This window comes from Sabethes cyaneus, chromosome 2 (genome assembly GCF_943734655.1).
Source record: "Sabethes cyaneus chromosome 2, idSabCyanKW18_F2, whole genome shotgun sequence".
Taxonomy (NCBI): domain Eukaryota; kingdom Metazoa; phylum Arthropoda; class Insecta; order Diptera; family Culicidae; genus Sabethes; species Sabethes cyaneus.
Window position 1 is genome coordinate 24031122 of NC_071354.1, and position 22970 is coordinate 24054091.

General features: G+C 41.9%; 1 protein-coding gene across 1 annotated transcript in view; it reads left to right on the top strand.

The window, feature by feature from the left end:
* The window catches only part of LOC128738265 (whirlin), a 160864-nt gene that overhangs the window by 24919 nt on the left and 112975 nt on the right, over positions 1–22970 (top strand). The window contains exons 4-9 of the mRNA XM_053833270.1: positions 3219–3349; positions 14605–14975; positions 15562–15697; positions 15792–15976; positions 16043–16214; positions 16306–16422. Of these exons, the coding sequence (XP_053689245.1) occupies positions 3219–3349; positions 14605–14975; positions 15562–15697; positions 15792–15976; positions 16043–16214; positions 16306–16422 (1112 nt within the window). The remainder of the gene's footprint in view (positions 1–3218; positions 3350–14604; positions 14976–15561; positions 15698–15791; positions 15977–16042; positions 16215–16305; positions 16423–22970) is intronic.

Genomic DNA, 22970 nt, shown 5'->3' on the forward strand with positions numbered 1-22970 from the left:
GTTTCGATGAGTTTCGATGAGAGTCCTTATCCCCCTACCACAGGGGTGAGGGGTCTCAAACCATCATAAAAAAAATTCCTGCCTCCAAAACCCCCCACATGGCAAATTTGGTTCCATTTGCTTGATTAGTTCTCTAGTTATGAGGATATTTGTATTTCATTTGTATGGGAGCCCCCCACCACTATTGAAGGGGCGAGGGGTCATAATTCCCCTCCTAAAGAGGGGAGGGGTCGCATTTCACCATAGAAAAAAATTGCCTACAAAAACACCCACATGCTAAATTTGGTGCTTGATTAGTTCTGGAGTTATGACGATATTTGTATTTCATTTGTATGGGAGCCCCCCCCCCCCTCCTAAAAAGGTAAGGAGTCCTAATTCATGATAGAAAAAATTCTTGCCTCCAAAAACACCCACATGCCAAATATGGTTCCATTTGATTGATTAGTTCTCGAGTTATGCTGAAATTTGTGTTTCATTTGTATGGGAGCCCCCCCTCTTAGTGGAGGGAGGGGTCTCTAACCATCATAAGAACCTTTCCTGGCCCCAAAAACCTCAACATGGAAATTTTCACGCCGATTGGATCAGTAGTTTTTGATTCTATAAGGAACATCCCGAGCCCGACAGACAGACATACAGACAGATACACAGACAGACAGAAATCCATTTTTATATACAAGAAGACATGACATATGTTACTGACGTTAAAATGTCTCATAATGGAAACGGGTTCTAGATTTATAGTCCCAAGTAGTAATGCGAGTTTTATTGCACTTTTATTGCGGTTTTCAAGACCAATGTTGGTTATACCGTGGACCCTCGTTCGTTTGACTGTTTTTAATCTGAACATTTTTTAATTTGAACCCCGCTGGTTTGCACGACGTGCAAATTAAAAATGGTTCAAATGTCATTCTCAACATGACATCATTTCCTTATACAGACAATGCACATAAACACGATTTGTTTGTACCGATTTAGCGTGTTTAATCTGTTTCAAATTCCGTTTTCCCAACGATTATGATAGAAATCCGATCGGAGAATGAAATATTCGCTGCTTGCAACTGCCAACTAAATCAAACCATCAAAATAATAATAAAAAAGAGCAGGGCGGCCAGGTCATACGAGTTTCAGCATATTTAGGGTGGCCAGTTGTTCAAATTAAAAAGTAACCCCGTTAGTTTGCATGAGGAATCGTTCAAACGAACGCGGGTGCACTGTACAACCATCATAAGAGTTACTTGGGTTGTCCTCGCGGATCCGAACGGTGCGTACCATGGCTCGTAACTGCAGAAATTTAATTGATATGACAGCGGTCGATGATTGGTTTAAAAAAAATCAACATGTATCAAACAAATATGCTCAAATCTCGTTTTACGGTGTTCAAAATACCGTTATTAAAAAACTAGAAGGTATAGGTACAGCCCTAAGGGTTGTACGAAAGGTGACGTAAGACTATATCAGATCAAAAACTAATGAGTAATTCTCGCTGAAACGGGGCCGTTACTGACACGAGGTCTTCAAATATTCGTCCTTTTGCACTTAATTGGTTGAAAATGGTTAAAAAATAAGAATTACACTTTTGATACCTCGAAATAGTGGACCCCTCGTTCGCCAAGGGGCCTAACAATTTCAAGAAAAGTTTGATTTGGAGCAAATCTTGAGATCTATATTATGTGATATTTCATAAATTTGCCTTGAAACAACTAACAAATGGCCTGGTTCTGTAAAAAAGAAGAGCAGGGCTTTCAAATGGAGTAAAAATTTGTTTGGTGGCCATCTTGGATCTGGTCGTCATATTGGATTTTATCAAAAAATCGCCGTTTTCACCATGAGCCCCCCACCAATTTTCAAAGTAAGACCACCATTGTAAAGCTGAGAATAAATGCTACAAGAAACATTAATAAAACAACCAGTTATTTATAGCAATGTTCACAATTTCCATATAATTATTGTGATATTTCCAAAACTTGCTATGGAACAAACTACAAATGACACGGTTTTGTAGAGAGAAGAGATATAGTTCATAAACGAAATGAAAAAAATCGACGGTCATCTTGGATTTGGCCGTCATATTGGATTTTATCAGAAAACCCCCGTTTTTGCCATGGTCCCCCCAACCGATTCTAATTTTAAGACCACCAACGAAAAGCTGAGAAAAAATGCTATAAGGAACATTGATTAAATTACACGTGTAGTGGCATTAAATAAACGAAACAATTAATTATCTGTATCAAGGTTTACAACTCTCATATAATCTGTATATCTGTATCCAAAAATTCTATAAAATAAGCTATAATGTGCATAGTGATTTATATTATGTTTGTAACTTACATGTCTTCCAATCTTTGCGAATAGAATGTGAGTTAAAGTTGATGAAACCAGCTCAAAAGTTTCTGAAAAATGCTAAAAACTCTTTAAAAACTTTTTCCAAAACATTTGATTCGGCACTATAGTTGGTTTAGTGTTCTTTTTTATTGCGCACAGTCGGGATTTTGACAGTCGGTTGATTCTACTAAAGTTGGCATTGTACAACCGCTAGGAATGCATGAAACACTTCCGAACAACTAAAATGAATTAAAAAGTTTCGCATTCTACCAGAAGTAGTTTCCCGGATATTTGCCATTATTGTGCTGATTCGGGTGTTACTGGTCGGAAAAAAGGAAAAAAAGCTGATTCAATCTGGCGATGAAACAAAAAGGATGAAAGCTAGTGTGTGCATGTGAAAGGATTTTTTTTTGGTTGTGCACGACGATAAAGCCGAATAATGAAAGGCAAAATATGTGTCCATGTGTCGTATAGGCTGTAGGCTTTCGCCAGCCAGCTTCTGACAGAAGAGACGGGACTGAACTGGAAGGGTACGTTCCTGGTCCTGTCCTGACTGACTCTATTTAGCCGCATCTACCACTGCCCCGGTGTCATCATCGATGGCACGGTGGCTGACGACGCTAGGTTCACGTCCGGACCGCCACTCTCGGAAGCGGAAAGTTTTTCCTAATGTGACATGACATACTCGGTAGGTCGTTTCCGCAGTCTTTTCCTCTTTGTGTGTTTTCGTTTTTTTTTCTCTCACACCTATTTAATGAAGACAATGAAGGTTTTCCGCCTTCATTGTCGGCTGCGAGCGCTATGAATTTCCAAAGGGATAAAATTTCATCTGGTTGTATTGCAAACGAAAGTCTCACATTTTTCGTTTTTTTTCTTCCTTTTTTCGTCGTTCACAGGCGTTGGAGTGTACATATCGCGGATAGAGGAAGGATCGCTTGCGGAACGAGCTGGCCTACGGCCAGGCGATACGATACTGGAGGTAAACGGAACGCCGTTCACGTCCATCAACCACGAAGAAGCGCTCAAGGTAAAGTCTGGCAAGTTTTTCAATGAAACTAATCACATTTTTTTATCGGTTTCAAGTGTTTTATCTATACACATCTCGCACACTGTTAGAGTGTTTTCATTCACACTGACACAGATTGGTTCTTTGTTTTGTTTGAGTTTTTGGCACTGAAGATAAGTTTGAAATTGGTTTTTTCACACTCCCAAGAACAAATCACAAACGGTTACAACACTTTTCGAGTCGATATTGCTGCATGATGAACGAAATTGAACTTCAATTGCCAAAGCTTTTACCGGAAAGGAACTTTTGTTAGTTTGACAAAGCTCAAGCTCCCCTCTTCACGCGAGGTTCCGGAAGCTTAAGCTTTGTCGAACGCTGTCTCAACAAACACTACATAACAAACATATGTCAACATAATAATGTTTGAAGAGAAAGAAAAAGAAGAAAGATTGGCAATAGAAAGAACCCTTCACTATTACTATTCTCGTTGCTTTCGTAATGTTTTGAATCCCGTAGCATGATTGAATGTAGTTTTTGGTTCTACATCTTTTTCTAACGCTTCATTGTTAAGTTGGATGCCTTTAAAACACCACTCTTTTGGTAAAACAAATAAATCCCTCATTTGTATCCTGCTATCTACATAGAATTCCTTTTATTTTTACTCAACAAACCGGTCGAACACAATCCGACAAGGAGCCCCCCGTTGCTGGTAGACTGTAAAAGTATCTGTTTCTATATATGTTTTTATTCGACCATAATAAACCAAAGGCGCGCACAGAATAGAGCATTGCATTGCAGTGGCAGTATCAGCGTTGAAAGGTTTCCCAATTAAGCACAGTATAATCGCTCAAGTACAGCGCTTATGCAGCGATTGTACTGAAGGGTTGCATTGACAATGACATTTTATTTGTCATGCAAGCTTCGACGCTCAGAGTGGAAGTTAGCAGATATTTGTTGAGTTGTATACTCAATGACAAAAAAAAATGAAAAAAACAGTTTAAAAAGTATTAAACGTATTGTTGGTTTTTTGCTGGGTTTTCCCCGAACAAAAGCTTTTTTTTATCCAAGTTTTTAGTGCATCCCGCCACCCTAATGAATTCGTAGGGTGGGCAAAAAATTACTGACCCGGCAGCCGTGTAATTACTGCTCGCATAATGCGAACGTTGGATGCATCTGAAAAACTAGCTCATGTGGAAAACTGCACTCCGACCTTCCCGACCTTCGTCGTTTCTGCAGCTGTCGCCTCTTGTTCTGAACTGCTTTCGTCCATGTTTCCCATCTTTTTTTTTCATCCTTTCGATAGAAGAACTCAGTCGGGATTAACTTTTTTCTTTGTCGGGTGAAAAACATGGATCGACAAGTGGAACAAGTGATGGAACTGAGCTTGGTACAACAGCTCGGTGGCTTCCTTCCGTTTTATGTTTTCCGTTCACTTCTTCTCCCTTTTTTTCTGATACTTTCCTTTGAGTGAAATCGTTTCTGTTGTTCAACTCCTCCGTAGCTACATTGTTGCGTTTTTGTTAAGCCCAAAAGTTTTCGCAAAACTGCAGCTCAGCTTGTTGATGGTTACGTGCTGGCTCAATTAGTACTTTTGAAGTATTTTCTTTTTCAAATGTAACAAAAACAGGATCTTTGGATATGAAGTTGAAGTCTTAAAAAGTAGTGGTCTGTGGAGAATAAATAATGTTAAAATAGCAAAACTGGTGGAAATCGTATTTCTTATCTGGACAGATTAAACCATACTACTGGATTGGTTGAGACTTTTCTGAAAATTCAAAGTGAATTAAACAAATTGATTAAAAAGTTAACTCAACAATCAGTTAAATCTTTTATGGCTGTAAAGAACTCCCAAGAAACGATTTGATAAATTTCCTCAGAGTTATCGGCATTGTTCTCGATCTCAAAAAGAAATTTCAGGAGTTATTTTTAAATCGAAAGATTTTTTTATTCTCAGCGTAAATTTAAAGTAGTCTAAATTAACTCTTAAGCCACAGACCTGCTGCTCTTTTCAACAGTTTAGTACGATTTTTGAGAGTTTTGGAAAAAGCTTATCTACTTTGAAGTCGCTTTTTACGCGATTATTTCTACGCAAATTTCAAAGTTCACCCGATTCTAATTAACTTGTAATGATTCTCCGCATAAAACGAAACTTGGGTGTATTTTTACTTCGTAAAAAGATCACAGGGTGCCCAAATACCATTCGAGGATTAATGGCACTCTTACGGTGGTCTTTATGACCAGAATTGACCAAAAAACCATTATAAAACTGCCATGGAACGCAAATTCTTACTTGGTTCAAACACAATGAACAATGAAGCTGTAGGCATTAAAATCTGAGAAAAGCACGCATAAAATCCCAAATTAAGGGAATATTTCAACTCTCTAGTTTACTTGGATTAAACAATGAATGAATAATTCAAAGAAAAATCTTTTTTAAATTTAGCAAACGTTCTGCTGAAAACACTGCCAAATGAAATGATGAATATGCACAGCCTTTGGCACTCATGCAAATAACCTGAAGAAAAATGGACTGTGACTGGTTTTCGGCTAATCGCCAAGTACCTCTGCTGTCTAGTTTATAAGCCTTGTGAACAAGTAGTGTGTTGCGATAAAGTATACGGAATGGAAAACTCGTATGTCTAAATTGTTTGTGGCGCCTGCTAAGAAAATACGCTATTTTCATTCCAAGTTTCATTCTAGCCAAATCTCTGTCACCAATTTGTTTTCCTTTCTGTCTGAATATTTGTTTATTAGTATCGCCTTAGAAAGGCAGAATGTTTACGACTTTTATGTGATGCTTTCGTAAATATGTACAATGATTTTAATATTAAAAAAATCGAAATAGTTATTGAAATAAAGCAAAAGTTACATGGGCATCAGAAGCTTGCTGCTGGTTTATACAGTAGTTACTATGGCATACCAGACGTGAGTTTAGACTCAGAAAATCTTGATATACTGATGGTAATGTTAGTTATTAGTTGTTCAGATGGTGATACTAATCATTTCCTGGCAAACTATTTCCTGGCTATTTTTGCAGAAAAAATTTAATTACATATTACAAACCTTTTGGTTCAAACATTAAGCATTTCTTAAAATGTGATGTCCATGAAAGTTTCAAAATTTGACATAACAAGTCTAGTAAGTTTACCCGATAAGCCATTTTCGTTCAGACTTTTCCGTAGCTTTTGTCGGTTTACACTATCATATGTGGCTTTGAAATTAATGAATAGGTGATGCATGGGGACCCGGAATTCGCTCCACTTCTGGAGGATCTGTCGCAGGGTGAAGCTTTGGTGCGTTGTAGACCGACCCTTCATGAAGCCGGCCTGATAACTTCTCACGAATCTATGGGCTATTGACGAAAGTCGATGGAGGATGACTTGAGAAAGCACTTTGTAGGTGGCATTCAGGATAGTGATCGCTCGGTAGTTCTCACAATCTGGTTTATCGCCTTTCTTGTACTTACTTTTACTTTATTTTATTGGCGACGGTCCGTTATTGATCCTGCGCTAAACGAATTATGGTCTTTCAGTACCGACGCCCCTCGGCTGCCGTTCTCCAATCCCCACGAACACCAGCTGAACGTGCATCGTCTTCGACAGCACACACCCACCGGGTGCGGGGTCTGCCTCGGAGTCTACGGCCTCTTCCTGATTCTCTGCTGAAAATAGTTTTGGCTACTCTTTCGTCGGGCAATCTGACCACGTGCCCAGCCCACCGCAGCTTGCCACATTGCGCTACCTTCACTATATCAGCATATTTGTATACTTGGTACAGCTCGTGATTCATGCGTCTGCGCCACACTCCATTTTCCATTTTGCCACCAAGTATAGATCGCAGAATTTTACGCTCAAAATCCCCAAGCACTCATCGATCAGCTTCCTTTAGCGTCCATGATTCGTGTCCGTAAAGGGCCACCGGGAGGATTAGTGTTCTGTAGATCGCCAGTTTTGTGCGAAACTCCGCGACTTCAGCTGGCTACGCTACGATTCGCGGCTGTAACTCGTCGTTGCACTTCGCGGCTTACATCGTTGTCACATGTCACGGGTGTACCATGGTATATAAATTCCTCCACTACTTCACATCGTTCCCCATCTATCAGCATTACGTACAGATATACATGTTAATAAATCGTATTTGATGCGCAGAATTGGCATATCCGTATTATTTTGGAGGCGACATACGTGATTACGAATAATTTTGAGCGTTACGACTACATAATTTTTTATATACGACAATATCCGATTAAGCGCGAGTCGCTCCGTACTACTATACGATTTTGTGCTGAAAATCGTATGTATGTCAGTTATTATCATTATATACGATAGAAAATCAACTTGGTCCCAGTTTATCCAGCTTTAGATACGATTTCGAATTTGTTAGGAAATATTTACGATAGTTTTCGTACATTGATATACGAGTTGGTGCTAGCTGAGTTGGCACTAACCCCACTTGATCTCCCGCGTTCCCTGCCAGCAACCATGTACTTCGTTTTGGCGGTGTTAGTGGTAAGTCCCAATCTCGTCGCTTCCCTTTTAAAGGGCCTGAAGGCCTCTTCCACTGCTCTACGGTTGATTCCGATGATATCGACGTCATCCGCAAAACCAAGAAGCATGGGAGATTTCGTGATGATAGTTCCATTCCTTTCCACGTCTGCCCTTCGTAATGCACCTTCCAAGGCAATGTTGAATAGCAGGTTAGAGAGTGCATCCTCTTGCGTCGGTCCATCCAACGTCACGAAAGCAGCTGAGGTCTTACCTGCTATTCTAACGCATGATTTGGATCCGTCCAGCATCGCACGAATCAGCGTAACTAGTTTCGTCGGAAAACCATGTTCTAGCATTATCTGTCACAGCTCATTTCGTTTAACTGAATCGTACGCCGCTTTAAAGTCCACAAACAGACGGTGTGTCTGCAAGTTGTACTCCCGGAACTTGTCTAGCAACCCGAGCAGACGCGAAGAGCAAAATAATATCAAAATATGTTATGGAAATCGAATAACTTATATCAAAATTTGATCTTGTTCTGGCTGACATAGTTGGTAAAATAACAAAAAATAATATCAAAATTTTACTCCTTTAAGGCCAAAAGAATAACTACTTTGTTATTTGAATAACAAAGCAATAACATGGCTGTATTCAGAGTTTAGAATAACATATTTTAGTATTATTAAGGTATTCAATAACAAATGCAGTAGCATATGAGATATTAAAAAAATATTTTATAAAATATTTATAATCTAATATCTCTTTAATCAATAAAAAAAATTCATGAAATATGTCGAATGTCATTTTAAGGTCAAAATAAGATATGATAACAAAATCAGTTATTAAACTCAACTTACAACCTCTGTTTTAAATATCTACTCAATAACAAAATGTGCTATCAATGTATCTCCATATCTATTCAATAACAAAATATAGTATTATAACACAGTTTGATATTGTTTTTATATTATTTTGCTCTTCGCTCCTGCTCGGGAACTGACGCAGGGTAAACATCTGATCCGTCGTGGAGCGACCCTCACGAAAACCAGCTTGGTATTCGTCGACGAAGGACTCCGCTAACGAACTCAATCTGCAGAACAGGGTACGGGAAAGCACCTTGTAGGCAGAATTGAGCAATCCCCGCTTTTAGAAGTTCAGCCCGGATACCGTCCTTCCCAGCAGCCTTACCGTTTTTCAGCTCACTGATTGCCTTTTTAACCTCCCCCTGTGTTGGTGGCTCCACAGCTTGACCATCGCTTAAAATTCCTATCCTGTCCCTGCTGATCTTCGCGTTTACCTCTCCATTCAACAGTGTTTGGAAGTACTCCTTCCACCTGGCTGCTACCGGCATTTTGTCCGTAAGCTGGTTGCCAGCACTATCATTGCACATCACAGGCACGGCAAAATTCCTGCATCTCACCGTTTTATAGAAACTTCGTGTGTCGTAGCTGGCGTATCGCTCCTCTACACCACGAGCACATGCTCCTCGTATTCGCGTTTTTTTAGACGATGGGTTCTTTTTTTCTGCAGCTCTAGTCTCTTTGTACCTCTCTCTGTTTGACAGGTTGCCGCAGTGAGCATGCGACTCCTGGCCTTGTTCTTTTTATCTGTCACTCTCTGGCAGTCGGCATCAAACCAGCTGTTACGCTGTCTTCCACGCGTCGTGCCTACCCCTCTCTCGCAGCTGTTTCGATGGCATCATGGATGTTCCTCCACAGCCCATTTACATCTTTTCTTTCTACCTGCTGTTCTGTAATTCGTTGATCTAGCTTCCGGGCGTATTCCACTGCCACGCCATCTGCCGTCAACCGCTGAATGTTTAAATGCAGCATCTTCTCAGTGCGAGCCTTCGCCGTGTTCGACATCTTTGCGCGAATCTTACTCACTACGAGATAGCGGTCAAAGTGGATATTTGGTCCCCGAAAAAACTGTACATCGATGACATTCGAAAAATGTCGACCGTCAATCAAGACATGATCGATCTGAGAGCTAGAGTCTCCATTTGGATGCCTCCAGGTGTGTTTCCGAATATTCAAACGTGGAAAGTAGGTGCTACAGATGGCCATTCCTCTGGACGCGGCAAAATTAATGAGCCTTAGACCGTTATCATTGGTCGACAGATGAAGGCTATGTCTTCCAATGACTGGACAGAAGAACTCCTCTCACCCGATCATTTGCATCTCCGATGATGAGTTTCACGTCGTATTTTGGGCATTCTCCATAGATGCTCTCAAGCCTGTCGTAAAACTCGTCCTTAGCATTCGGATTTATCATTTGTCGGTGCGTATACGTTGATTAGGCTGTAGTTGAAGAATTTGTCCTTAATTCTCAACAGGCATATACGATCGTCTACGGACCTCCACCGGATAACTCGTTGCTTTTGTTTTCCCAACACTACGAAACCGACTCCGTCTGTTCTGCTTTTTTGCCGCCAGTGTAGTAGATTTGGAAAGAAGTGCCTGCAATAGGGTTTACTGCACGAAACTCCCTTTCTCCGGAATTTGGCCACCGAACTTCCTGAATAGCAGCGATCTCCACTCCAAGTTGATGCAGTTCTCGAGTAAGCAAGCCAGCCCGTGCCGGTTCATGGATAGTTCGGACTTTCCAGGTACCACTTTTCCAATCGTTATTCCTTAATCGTTTTCATGTCCCTTGCCGTGCCCTATACCGATTGTTCCGTTCTGAATTTCTTTCTTCGTTGTTCGTAGTAATTGTGTTTTCGGTATACTACCTCACCGGGGTCGCGATACCTACATCCCGCTGATGGGTCTGCCATCTTAGGTATAGGTTGCGGGATACAGTATTTCATATTCAGCCGCCCGTTACGAGACAGACGCTGTGTGAGCCGTCCCTTACCTGGAGAACAGGCGCTCTAGTTCGTACCTCCTAGCTTAGCTGCTTCAGTACATGAAGCATTTCCGGGTAAGGCCAGCGACCGTCATCATTTGACTTAGATCTGCGTGGAGGCGCCAAGTGGGAGCTTGAGAGAGCCAGAGCTATATTTGACGAACCTTCCAGGTAACTCTCTCCATTTCATACCCAACTATATCAATATGGATGTCAAAATTCAGGATTTTCAACCCACGTCAATTTTTGAAATTTGACATCCATATTGGCATGGTTTCGGTCATGTTTTAAAATGGCCATAAAGGTAGAACATTACTGGCAACATTTTTAGATCTGATTTCACTTATATGGCCATATCTCGGTGGATTCTCGACGGATTTCCGTTCTCTTTTCGTCAATCGACTGATCGAAAAAAATCTTATTTTGGGACAAAATATGAATATTATAAAAGTTCCATGACAGAAAAAGATACAAGCGATGAAAAAAGTACAAGGGTCCATTCCTAGTGGCACGGGCGCTGTAGAACTACGAATGTAGACCTAAAAATAAAAAATAAGAAAACTTATCCAATTTAATTCTACTATGTGTATTTTATTCAATGACAGATACGTATTTCACCTACGACTTGCAGGCTTCCTCAGTGTCTGTTTTCGAACACGAAAGTGTCTGTTCGAAAACAGACACTGAGGAAGCCTGCAAGTCGTAGGCGAAATACGTATCTGTCATTGAATAAAATACACATAGTAGAATTAAATTGGATAAGTTTTCTTATTTTTTATTTTTAGGTTTCGTATTCTACTAAGACGCTCCAAAAACTTCAGTACGAATGTAGAGCAATTCGTCTCCCAATGCTAAAGCCGGTGATTTTTGTACGAATTTCATATATAGATGCCCAAGTTGTGCATTAAAGTATTGTGTTCTTACATGTGAGAAATTCATAATTTCAACTCTTCAGCTAATTTAAATGTTGGACCTGAAAAGATCCGTTTGTTAACTGCTGCGAATCTTGGAATATTTTAGGAAAACTAGAAAAATCGAATGCAATATCTTATTTTGTAAAAGCTATGACCGATCGAACTTTGTCAAAATTTTGCCTGTCCCGATAATTTTGTATAACTCCTGATATAATATGTTATATAATTGGCTGCGGCACATGTTTTAGAAACTTTCTATAAGCGCAATAATTCTAATACAACATGGCGTACCTACAGGGTGTTAATAAGTTCGAATACAACTTTTCATCGTTGAATTGGTGTCAGATTTAGCCTTAGGCTAACCGACGCGCAAGGTATCGACTCGTTGTCATTTGTTATTTGTTTACCGCGCGCGATTAAGGAGTACCGCAACGTCGTAGTAAAGTTGTTTGCAAGAGGTGAGCGACTCGGCAACATATTTCGGCGGTTGAAATCCCACGGGGTTAAGTGGAATTTCATCTATAACACCATCCGTCGTTACCGGGAGACGGGCTCGACCAAGGACCGTGCTAGATTCGGGCAGCCGCGTTCGGTGAAGACGCCAGCAGCCATCAAGTTGGTGAGGGAGCGGATGTGTCGATCGGGACTACCCACACCATCATGGCGAAGGACTTGGGATGCAAGCCGTACAAGAAACGCAAGGTTCACGGGGTAAGGAAGTCTACAACGAAGAAGAGGCTGGACAGAGCAAAACTGATACTTTCGCGGCACGCTGGTCAAGAGTTCGTGTTTTCTGATGAGAAACTCTTCATTTTGCAATAACCGCACAATGTCCAAAATGGTCGGCTGTGGGCGCCGTCGTTGGCCAGCATCCCCCCGTCCCACATAAACGTCCCGCGGATCCAGAGCGCCGCGTCAGTGATGGTTAGGGGGGCCGTATCCAAGCGTGGGAAGCTTCCACTGGTGTTTATCGAGAAAAACGTGAAAATCAACGCAGCGTACTCTAAGACCGAGGTTCTGAAGAAGGTTGTGGCCCCGGCACTTGTTAAAACGAATAATTTTAAATATTTGCAAAATTTCAATGGTGTGTTGATTTTACCCACCTATCATACCAGTATGCACAATAAAATTTAATGCGCATATGCTGCACAACTACAGAAACTGCTGAAAGTGTAATAATTATTCTATCGGATATTTTATTATGGTCACTATAAAACAAATCGATCAGTATGGTCTGACAGTAAAACTTTAGCTCATCTTCTCGCGGCAACATATTTTTGAGTCAATGAAGTGTGTGACTGATTAAGCTTCATTTCCAAGTAATAAGCTTTGTAACTTTGTCGAACAAATCGAAAAGATTCATAAAATTATGGCGGTGACTGTCAAGCAGCGAAAAGCATAAGCGGTTTCATTGCTGTTTTCAGCAGAATGTAATAAGACTATTTGGGTTTATGGGGGCAACGATAACGACGGAAGGCGGTTTAATAGCGGCCATCAGCAAGTTCTAGTGGATCTCATAATTTTACTGGCGGTTTTATGAAATTGATTATGAACAGCACTACAGGAACGTAATAACACTTATGTTACTGCTTGGGTTATATATTATGAGCTGTCAAAACCTGGCGGTTTCATTGGCGATCAGTGCTGGTTAAAGTGGATTCGTTTGAATACTGCATTACGATAAAATGGCCATAATACGTGAAAAGACACGATGACATCATTTTGCTGCATGACACTGCCAGGCTTCATGTCCCCAAAAGTTGTGAATAAGTAATTGGAAATACTTAATGTCCCTTTTGGATTACTGGTTGTTCCGACAGATGCAGCACGACTTAGAAGGATCGAAAATTGTTTTGAAATTTGGATCACCTCAAATAATCTACGTATTTTTTCTACGCAGAACTCACCAAATGCCTGCCTGAAGGATGGCAAATAGTAGTAGCAAGCGATGGACAATACTTCAACTAATCTGTTGATTCATTTTGATTTTGAATGTAAAAGAATTTTTGACGTAAGAAAAAGGATTCGAGTTAATTTGTACCTCAGTACAAACTCTTTTCAATTAATATTTGTTTATCAAATATATGAACAACAACTGTATTGTTCCTATAAAATACATCTATTCCTTCCATAAGTCAGGAAATAAGTATAACGCGGATAATTGTGGTTCATTATTGAAGGTAATGTTTCTGAAATGGATTTATTGCGTCTCCAAAGTTCAACATCATGAATTATTATTTATCTTCTGAATGTTTTGGTGGTCTCTTCTCTAGGAGCATCAGTAGTGCTTAAAATATTGACCCTAGAGGGTGTTGTTGTATGTCATCCGGTGGACCCGGAGCAGAATATTAAGATTGAGATAGAAAAAGAAAACAAGCAACAGCTCTGGAAAACTGAACGGAGTCCCGGAGCCACTAGAAAAGCCACTGCGAATACGTCTCTATCCTGTGCTGCACACAAATTGAAGATATATTGCCAATATCCCAGTACCTAAGGGTTTTATCAAGTAAACGGTGGGCGGTGGCGGTTATTGCATGAGCTTAATGAATTATTCCTGTTCTGGTCGACTCTTCTTGGTGCGGGAGGAGGACGATGCGTGATTTATATTTTTCCTGCTTTATCAGCTTAAAATATGGGTGGTTTGAACTACGAGTACTGGTAGTAACCTTGAACTCCGAAGTAAATAACGCTGGCCACCCGAAAGGGTGTGGGCAGAATTTATCCTGAGCATGCTCCGATTCCATACGTAGAATTTTTTGTTCTTGTTACAGCTTTTCTTTTCTGTGCTCTAGATATGGGTATTTACATTGCCGTTCCATTCCGTATTATTAGCTTGTGCCCGCGTGTTTCCATTTTCCTTTCTGCCTGTTTACTGAACCGTGCCTTCTGGTTTTTTTTTCTCGATAGAGTAATTTCCCCCTACGGATGTCTCACTTCTAGAGGCGCGCTCTCTGTCCTGTTTTAGAAAACTTCCGCTCTCTTCTATTGCCACGTTTGCTTTTTCTTTTTCTTCTCACCTAAAATGTAGAGATGTGTGCAGATCCTGAAATCATCACGCCAAATCAGCATGACGGTCCGGGCGCCTCCATCGGCAGCGGCCTCGATGATCAACTCCACCGCCCCGCTGCACGGCTTTGGACCGCCGCCGAGTGTCGTGGGTAGCACCAGCCGACTGGCGGCTGCCGTTGCCGATCCGCTGGGGACTGGCTCGCTGGTCGGAGTTGGGCCCGGATCGGCCGTCGGACCGATCGTGATGCCTGGCGGGGGTGGAGTGAGCGGCTCGGTTGGAGTTTACCCGCCACCACCGAACCGGCAGACGTGCTCCTGGATGGACCGCCAGGGAAGACCGGCCTCGCCACCGTACGAATACGGCGGCCGCCGGCCGGAACGGAGAGATCGGTGAGCAACTTTATTATTGACCTAAAAAGAATTTAGTACAGAGTTGCAGCGGAGTCGTTAATATTTGAAAAGTATTTCAAATTCTATTTTGCCAGCTCAATTTGATCGTTAAGCTATACGTTTTCATTCGGACAGTGCAATAAAGTTGCAACCGACAGTAAAGTTTATATCGTGTGAAATTAATTCCCCTATGCAGCGCTAAACCTATTTCGGTTTCGGCCATTTTTGGCCGGCCGTTTGCCGTTACCGCAACCCAGGCCGGGCTGGCTGGTGCAATGTTTCTTACACTGCAGGCGGTAATTTACCATTCCGGTTTACAAAACCGGATCTCTGCAGTAACACAAAAAACGGCCGCCGCATATGCGGGATGCGGCAGTAGCTCAGTTATAGTGCCGTAAAGTTACTCAAAAAACAACAAAAAAAAACTTTGCTCTATGGCGAAAATCTAGCCTCCCCAACCGGGCAACTCTGTACACAATTTCAATGGAAATGTAAATTTACAACCTTATCTCACCTGTATTTGGCCCATTAACCACGTACTGTGTTTGGTTGCTGTATTTCTTTTCCTCCTGCATCGACTGAGCAGAGTTCGGCGAGTTGACCTAGTGATAGAGCCTGGCCAATCCCTGGGACTGATGATACGGGGAGGCGTCGAGTACGGGCTGGGTATTTTTATTACCGGCGTCGACAAGGATAGCGTTGCGGACCGGGCCGGACTGATGGTGAGTGATGACGTTATACTTGGACCCGCCTTCTTCGGCCGTAAGTTTCTGACACACTATTCTCTGTTATCCTTCTCCCCATCTCCCCGCACAGGTCGGCGATCAGATCCTGGAGGTGAACAATCAATCATTCATGGATGTAACCCATGACGAGGCCGTTAGTCAATTCAAGTTCCACAAACGGATGTCGCTGCTGGTGCGGGACGTCGGGAAAGTGCCACACTCGTGTACCACCGTTGAGCCAGAACCGTGGGACGCCTACAGTCCGACCGGTGTGCGGTAAGGTCCTTTATCAGTGCTATCGGTTGCATCCGTCTGACTGGGATTTCCGTTTCTCTCCCGCAGAACCCGCCGGAAATGTCCGGTGTCAGCGATGGTAGAAGAAAAAGCCAGATCCTTATTACCTCGTCATCATTTTGCTAACTTATCGTATTATATAGCGGAATATGGTGCTAGAGGAATGACCATAGAGGCCTTCGTATCTGTTTTATTAGAGATGTTAGATACACCCGAGAAGGTGAGTTTGATTGCGCAAAAATTTTTTCCCCCTCGAGTGATACTATTAATATTCTACTTCTTGTACGATTTTTTCTTTCACTTTTCCACAGCATACCTTAGTAACAGAAATAAGAGAGCTAATTTTTCCTGAAGATAGAACGCGATATGACGAACTTGTATATAGGAGAGGGAGAGACATTTACGGTGATCCACTAGATAGGCATAGGGTGAGTATCGTTGCGGAAGTGCTTGACGGGCACAATTTTCCTATTTTCCCATATCAGTTCTCGTGACGCGATCCCCGCGCGCGCCACGCAGTCGGAAAACAGCTACATAAATCAAAATTAACAAGACACTATTGCGAGCTTCCGCTTCGGGTGCAGCTACTGAGAGAGTAGCCTCGCCACAATCCATATCCATTTCGATTCCTTCGCCTCGGTAAGCAAACCAAGCAAAGTCAGTGTCTAGCAAAGCCAGCTAGCTAGTCAGTGGGTGCAGACAATCGGGCGTCTCGGGGTTTATCGTATCGTTTTACGGTGCTGTTTGTGTGGAACTTTTTTTCCCACCGAAGAAAATCCTTTCCAATCCTCCCGCCCTCCCGAAAAGCAAATCGGGGGGCGGTTGAAATGCGGTGGGCGGGCAAGCTGGGTGGCGGGCAGGCAAGGCGTGCCTGCTGTCTAAAACAAACCGGATAAGGGTGGCGTGTGAGTCGGTATTAACTAGTTTCCGGCGATATGAGCAGCCGGGCAAAATCAAAAGTAAAGCTTCAAGTGCTGTCCTTGGGGTGGCAATGGCATGTGCCGTAACCACACACTGTCGAGTTGAATTGATCAGAAATAAATTGCTTTCAAGTTTCTTATAATTGTGTTTGAACTTGGACGAGTGGAGGAAATGATTTTATGACGCAGAGAGTCGAACTGTCGAAAATGCTTTTGAGGGTCAAGCATTTGCTTGCTGTATATTTACATGCCATTTAACAAGAACCATAGTGGAAAGATCAGGATAAAAAGAACCGTGGCATTCGCCCAAGAAGGATAATTACTTTACCACATTAGAAAGATTGATCATTTACTTGGGTTGTATTTATTTAACGATAACTTGTGTCTTACTGAATTTTTTAACAATGATGAATTTTTTGATCAGTTCAGTTTATAATTTTCTACAAACTGAAACTGAATAATTTCGATTCATTTGAGTTATTTAATCACATGTACCCTGGTTTGCCAAGTCTACCCCACCTTTTCTTTAAATTAAAATCTGTAGTACCAAGTCCGGATGATACGAATCAGATGACCTACATTTTCACTGATTAAATGACAGCTTTCTGTGTCCGCTTGTTTAGTTTATTTTCCTACACTGAAGTCTGCTGTGAGTAGCATTATTTTAGAAGAAGAAAAAAACAACCAGTATTAGAGAACAACAGAGTTGGGCGAGTCGAAAAGAAATAAAAAAAGTCATACCAAGCTGAGTCAATTAAAACCTAATTGAAACGAAATTAGGACTCGATTAAAATGGAATTAATCAGACAATGGGAAACGATTGAGGCGGAATGTGGAAGCAGAATTTTGAAACATACACAAAGTTGGCAACCGCTGAATCGGAACAAATTGCATGATACATAAATAAAAGACTGGATGGAAACTAAATGAAGTCAAGTTTTGTCGCAATTTATCTCATTTTTCTACTCTTGCTTTATCTAATTTATCCTTGAACGATATTTTTCCTGATTTTGATTGTTTTTTTTCTAAATTAAATATGTTATTGTTACTGTTGTAAATTAGTACATCTAGAGATCCCGACAGTCGGGCATCGTCACACTGCAGAAGCTTTGTCGCAAAGGCGAGATGCTGTAGAGGATCTGTGGCGGCAAAGCTCAATTTTACCAAAGCGGTGGAGTGACCAACGAGCTAGGAATGGGCGCGGTAGTGTAGGGACAGAATGCAGGATCGCGTAATAGACTGGAAGGCGATCAACGAGAGGATGTATATATTGAAAATAAAAGGCAGTTTCTTCACTTGCACCATCGTAAACATGCTCCGTCTATATACGAAGGTAGACTCGATGGTGAGAAGGAAGCATTCCATACGCAGCTGGAGACAACGTACGATAGTTGTTCGCTACGGGACATCAAAATCTCTAAAAAATCGTCACGTCGCATCCACGTGAAAAATCATGTAAACTTCTGTACAGCAACTTACATGAACTTCATGTACTAGTTAATGGGAAAGTTGACAAAATTTACCAGGATTGCACGTAAACTGGTTAGTATGAGTGCAAATTACCAACAATTCACGTGAATGTTATATGAAAAATGTGATGGATGAGAATTACCTATGTTTTCACGTAATCTTGACGTGCCGATTTTTTTGAGTGTATGAATATCCAGGTCGACATAGGATTGGGCAAAATTCCCGAAAGTATCGATAATTGAATATCAATATCAAGTCCGCCGCTTTATCGATACCGTCGACATATCGTTCGTGAAGCATCGATGTTAGATTTATCGATATTGTTTAAGGTGGCATTCTGGGATTAGAAAATGCTACACAAAAAAGGGATTCTTAAGAATCAATCAATAAAAACATGTTGAGCAAAGAGAGTGACCCCAAAACACGCACGCAACACATCACTCGCTCCAGTGAAGCTCTATTTCGGACACGTCGCTTTGTACGGAAAACCGCTCTCGTGCACCACCTGCCACAGCTGTTCGCGCCCGACTGAATCGTATGCTGCCCAGGAATCCACAAAAACATGATGGGTTGTACTCCCGATACATCTGGATGACCTGCCGAAGAGTAAAAATTTGATCCATAGTAGCACTGACCTCCATTAAGGCTACCTGGCACTACCCTACGAACTCCCCTGCTACCGGGGATAGACGACGCAACAAAATCTGGGAGAGCACCCTGTTGGTGGCTTTGACCAGCGTTATGCTGCAGTAATTACAGCAATCTATCCGAGATGGGACAAGCCACACCCTCAATACACTCATCCGGCAGCCCTCTCCCAAACCCCTGAAACCATCTAGTGATGTGGCGGTTCTTGGCTATTCCTGAAGAGTTCCGCCGGGAGTTGCTCCTTTCCGGTTCTAGCTCTTCTCGATCTCTGTCCCACCCCTGCCACTTTCATCGCTATCATGGCGCGTAAAAAGCTGGAGTCTTTTTTAATGCCGTCAACGCCCAGTACTACTCTCTGAGCTCTCTGGTCCGTTCTGAATTGCTGAAAATCGCGTATCGTATGCACTCACGGTTCAATAAGCGTTAAACATGTTAGTGACATTGTTCAAGGTTTTGCATAAGAGTCAATTCTAATTAAGTGAATTTGAGAATTAAGCTTAGTAGTTACCTGAAAAGAAAACAGCGCCAGAAAAAATCCTTAAAATATTCCTTTCTTGAGCATTTTCTGGCCTAGTTTAGCTTATATTTTTTCAGCTGCATATCCCGCTTTATCAAAACAGTATCGGGATGAAATTATCGATTTAGCATAATATCGACGTCGTAAGTATCGATGAAATATATCGAAATATCGTCTTTCGAGTATCGATATCGCGGGTATCGATACAGTATCGCCCATCGGCAGTGTAGCGAATCGCTACTAGCGATTTATAGCCCGGTGATCTGACCACATGGCCTGCACACTGCCATGAACTAAACGCAGCTTTTAAGAGACATGGTGATCGGAATCACTTTCTTACCCCGCAAAGATTACCTGACCAACGAACATTGAACCAAATCGACCGTATTCTCATCGATGGTCGGTTTTTCTTGAACATGTTGGGAAGCCAGTTGTTCTTCGTAAACATGTACACAAAATTATGTCAAATGGTTCCAGTTCCTACCACGAGGGGCGTCCAGATTTACTTTAGTCAGACTTTAGAACAACTATTTCGGGCTAATGAAACGCGCAAGTTCAATGAGAAAGTGAATCAATCTAGTAAGGGATACATACTGAAGCCTGGTACAGGGTGCGTGACGAATTTTTGCAGTAAATTTCAAATAACAATTTCTCATGTTTGCGAAACAATATTTAGATAAATCTGCCAGCACAGAATAGCTTATACTGTTGGGTGTCAGATGTAAACAAACAGTGTTGAGTAAACTGAAAGATGTCGCAACAAGAAAATAATCGGTCAACCGTCGTCGTTTTATTGCGTGCCGGAGCAAGCGTAAAGGAGATAGTTCGATCGGTACAAGTGTCGAAAAGAACAGTGTACTATTTAAAGAAAGCTTGGGAAAGCGATAAGCTATCCTACACACCTACCCGGGAGGCATACAAGTACCGTTCCATTACCACTGCACGGAACAGGGTCAGAAAAGTGGAAAGAATGATTAAAAAGAACCCAGCGAGGTCCATGGCTCGGGAAATCAGGTGTTTGGACTTCTCAATACGGTGAGTAATGGCTAAAACTTTGGTTATAAGTCGAATGCGCTACGCAGAGGTTAATTTATGAATGCTGCGACCAAAACATGGCGATTGGAGAAAGCTAAAAAACTGCTGAGTCGGTTGAAGCATCCTCATCATAATGATTCTGCCATCTTTGTCTCCAGTGAAAAAAACTGTAATCAGGATCAAACGGTGCATCGAAAGAATGACAGGTGGCTTAAACTAGATCGTAGTTGGGCACCTATCGTCATGTCAACAAGGTTTCCGACCCATGTGATGGTTCTAGGCGTTGTCTTCACCGAGGGGAATGTAATGCCTCCATATTTCTTTGAACAAGGCCGATGTATACCTGAAGGTTCTGATGGATGTTGTTGTCCCGTGGATGAAGGAGGTTGCTTCTGGTCGTCATTTCATCTTCTAACAAGAGGGAGCACCTCTGCTCATAATGCCAACAAAACACAAAAATGGCTTACTGAAAATGTTCCGGTGCTTTGGGAGTATAAAATTTGGCTTCCTAGCGGTCCCGATATCAATCCTTTGGATTATTTTGCGTCGGGCGTCGTCGAGGGGGATACCAATAGGACGCCTCACAGATGCTTAGGTCGCTCAAAGCTAAGATCATCGAGGTAATTACGTCTATGGATCGAAACATGGTAAAACGTGCATGCGGTAGTTTCCAGAAGCGGTTATCAACAGTCATTGAAAAGGAAGGCGATTTTTTTTGAATGAGATAGTTTACAATTCCCATATGTAACGAAAGAAAATAAACCACAAAATATTCCTCGCATATATGACTAACTGATGTTAATTTTCTAAAACATGTCATTTACTGTAAAAATTTGTCACGCACCCTGTATATGAGGGACGAGGAGGGAAACCTAGTTACAAACGAGCGCGAGGTGGCAACAAGTGGAAGCAGTTCTACAATGGGTATTTCAATAACAGAAGGAGACGGAACGGAAGATAATAGTCTTAGTAGAATATGAAACCTGGAAATTAAATAAAAAGAAAACTTATCCAAAGAAAACAGACACTGAGGAAGTTTGCAAGTCGTAGGCGAAACACGTATCTATCAAGAATAAAATATACATAGTAGAATTAAATTGGATAAGGTTTCTTTTTATTTAATTTCCAAATCTAAGAGTAACAGCATGGCGGCTCCCGATCTCGAAGAGATCCGACGAGAAATCGATCAGCTGAGGAATAATAGAGCCGCCGTCTGTAAATTAGCTGTGTAATAGTTGAATAAGCTACGTGCGTGTTTCGAGGGCACTCTCAAGTCTTTTCGAATCGCGCAGAGAGTTGCGGCAAAAGGATGGACTGTCCTGTATGTTATTCAATATCACTGTTGAAGGTATGATCTTGCGAACAAGCATCAGAATGAGAATCAGAGAAACGCACTTCAACAAAAGCAGCCAACTCCTAACCTTCGCATACGATCTTGACATCATTACCAGAAACTGGGACGGCGAAGGCAATCTACGTCAGATTGAAACTGGAACAAATCAATGCGTCGAAAACCAAACATATGGTAGGACGAGGCTATAGAGAAATAACGTTCATATTTTACAGACAGTGACTATTGACGGCCATGAATACGCCGGTACATGAAGTTGGCGATGTACAAAACATTAATTAGATCGGTAGTCCTCTACGAACTGGAGATAGTAACTTTGCTTACGGAAAACTTACGTGCACTTGCCGTATTTGAACGAAAGGTATTGCGGTGGTAAAGGTACGATGGGAATCTCTCCAACCAGTGCCTGTAGCTCATGATTCATACGTCTCCGCCACTCCCCACTTTACTTTCGTTCAGAGCACTTTTCGCTCGAACACACTCAGGGCGCGTATGTTCACCGTGAGCAGCGTCACGGCTTCAAGTCCATAGAGAACTACCGGTCTTATAAGGGTTTCATTGTCAGCTTTGTATGGCATCATATGATTCTTGATCGTAGCTTTTCCGAAGAGCACAGTAGGCTCGATTTCCCGTTTGAATGCGCAGCTGGATCTCGCCACTAAAGTTGTTGTCCACGGTCACCAGCGATCCCAAATACACGAACTCATCTACCACTTCTAGTTCGTCGCCGTCAACGGTTACCGTCCGTGGAAGGCACGCGTTTATTTCCTTTGAGCCTCTTTCTGTCATATATTTGATATTCCACACGTTCATTTTTGCCCCAATCCTCCTAGACTCCGCTTCCAGTCTGACGTAGATTGCCTCCGCCGGCGCAAAGTTCCTCTTTATGATGTCAAAGACATCTGCAAAGCCTAGCTCTGATCAGTCGCGTCAGTTTATCCGAAAACCCATGTTCGTGCGTTATCTGCCATAGACGGTCTCGATCGACTGTATCGTATGCTGCCATGAAATCTATAAAGATGTGGCCGCGTTGTA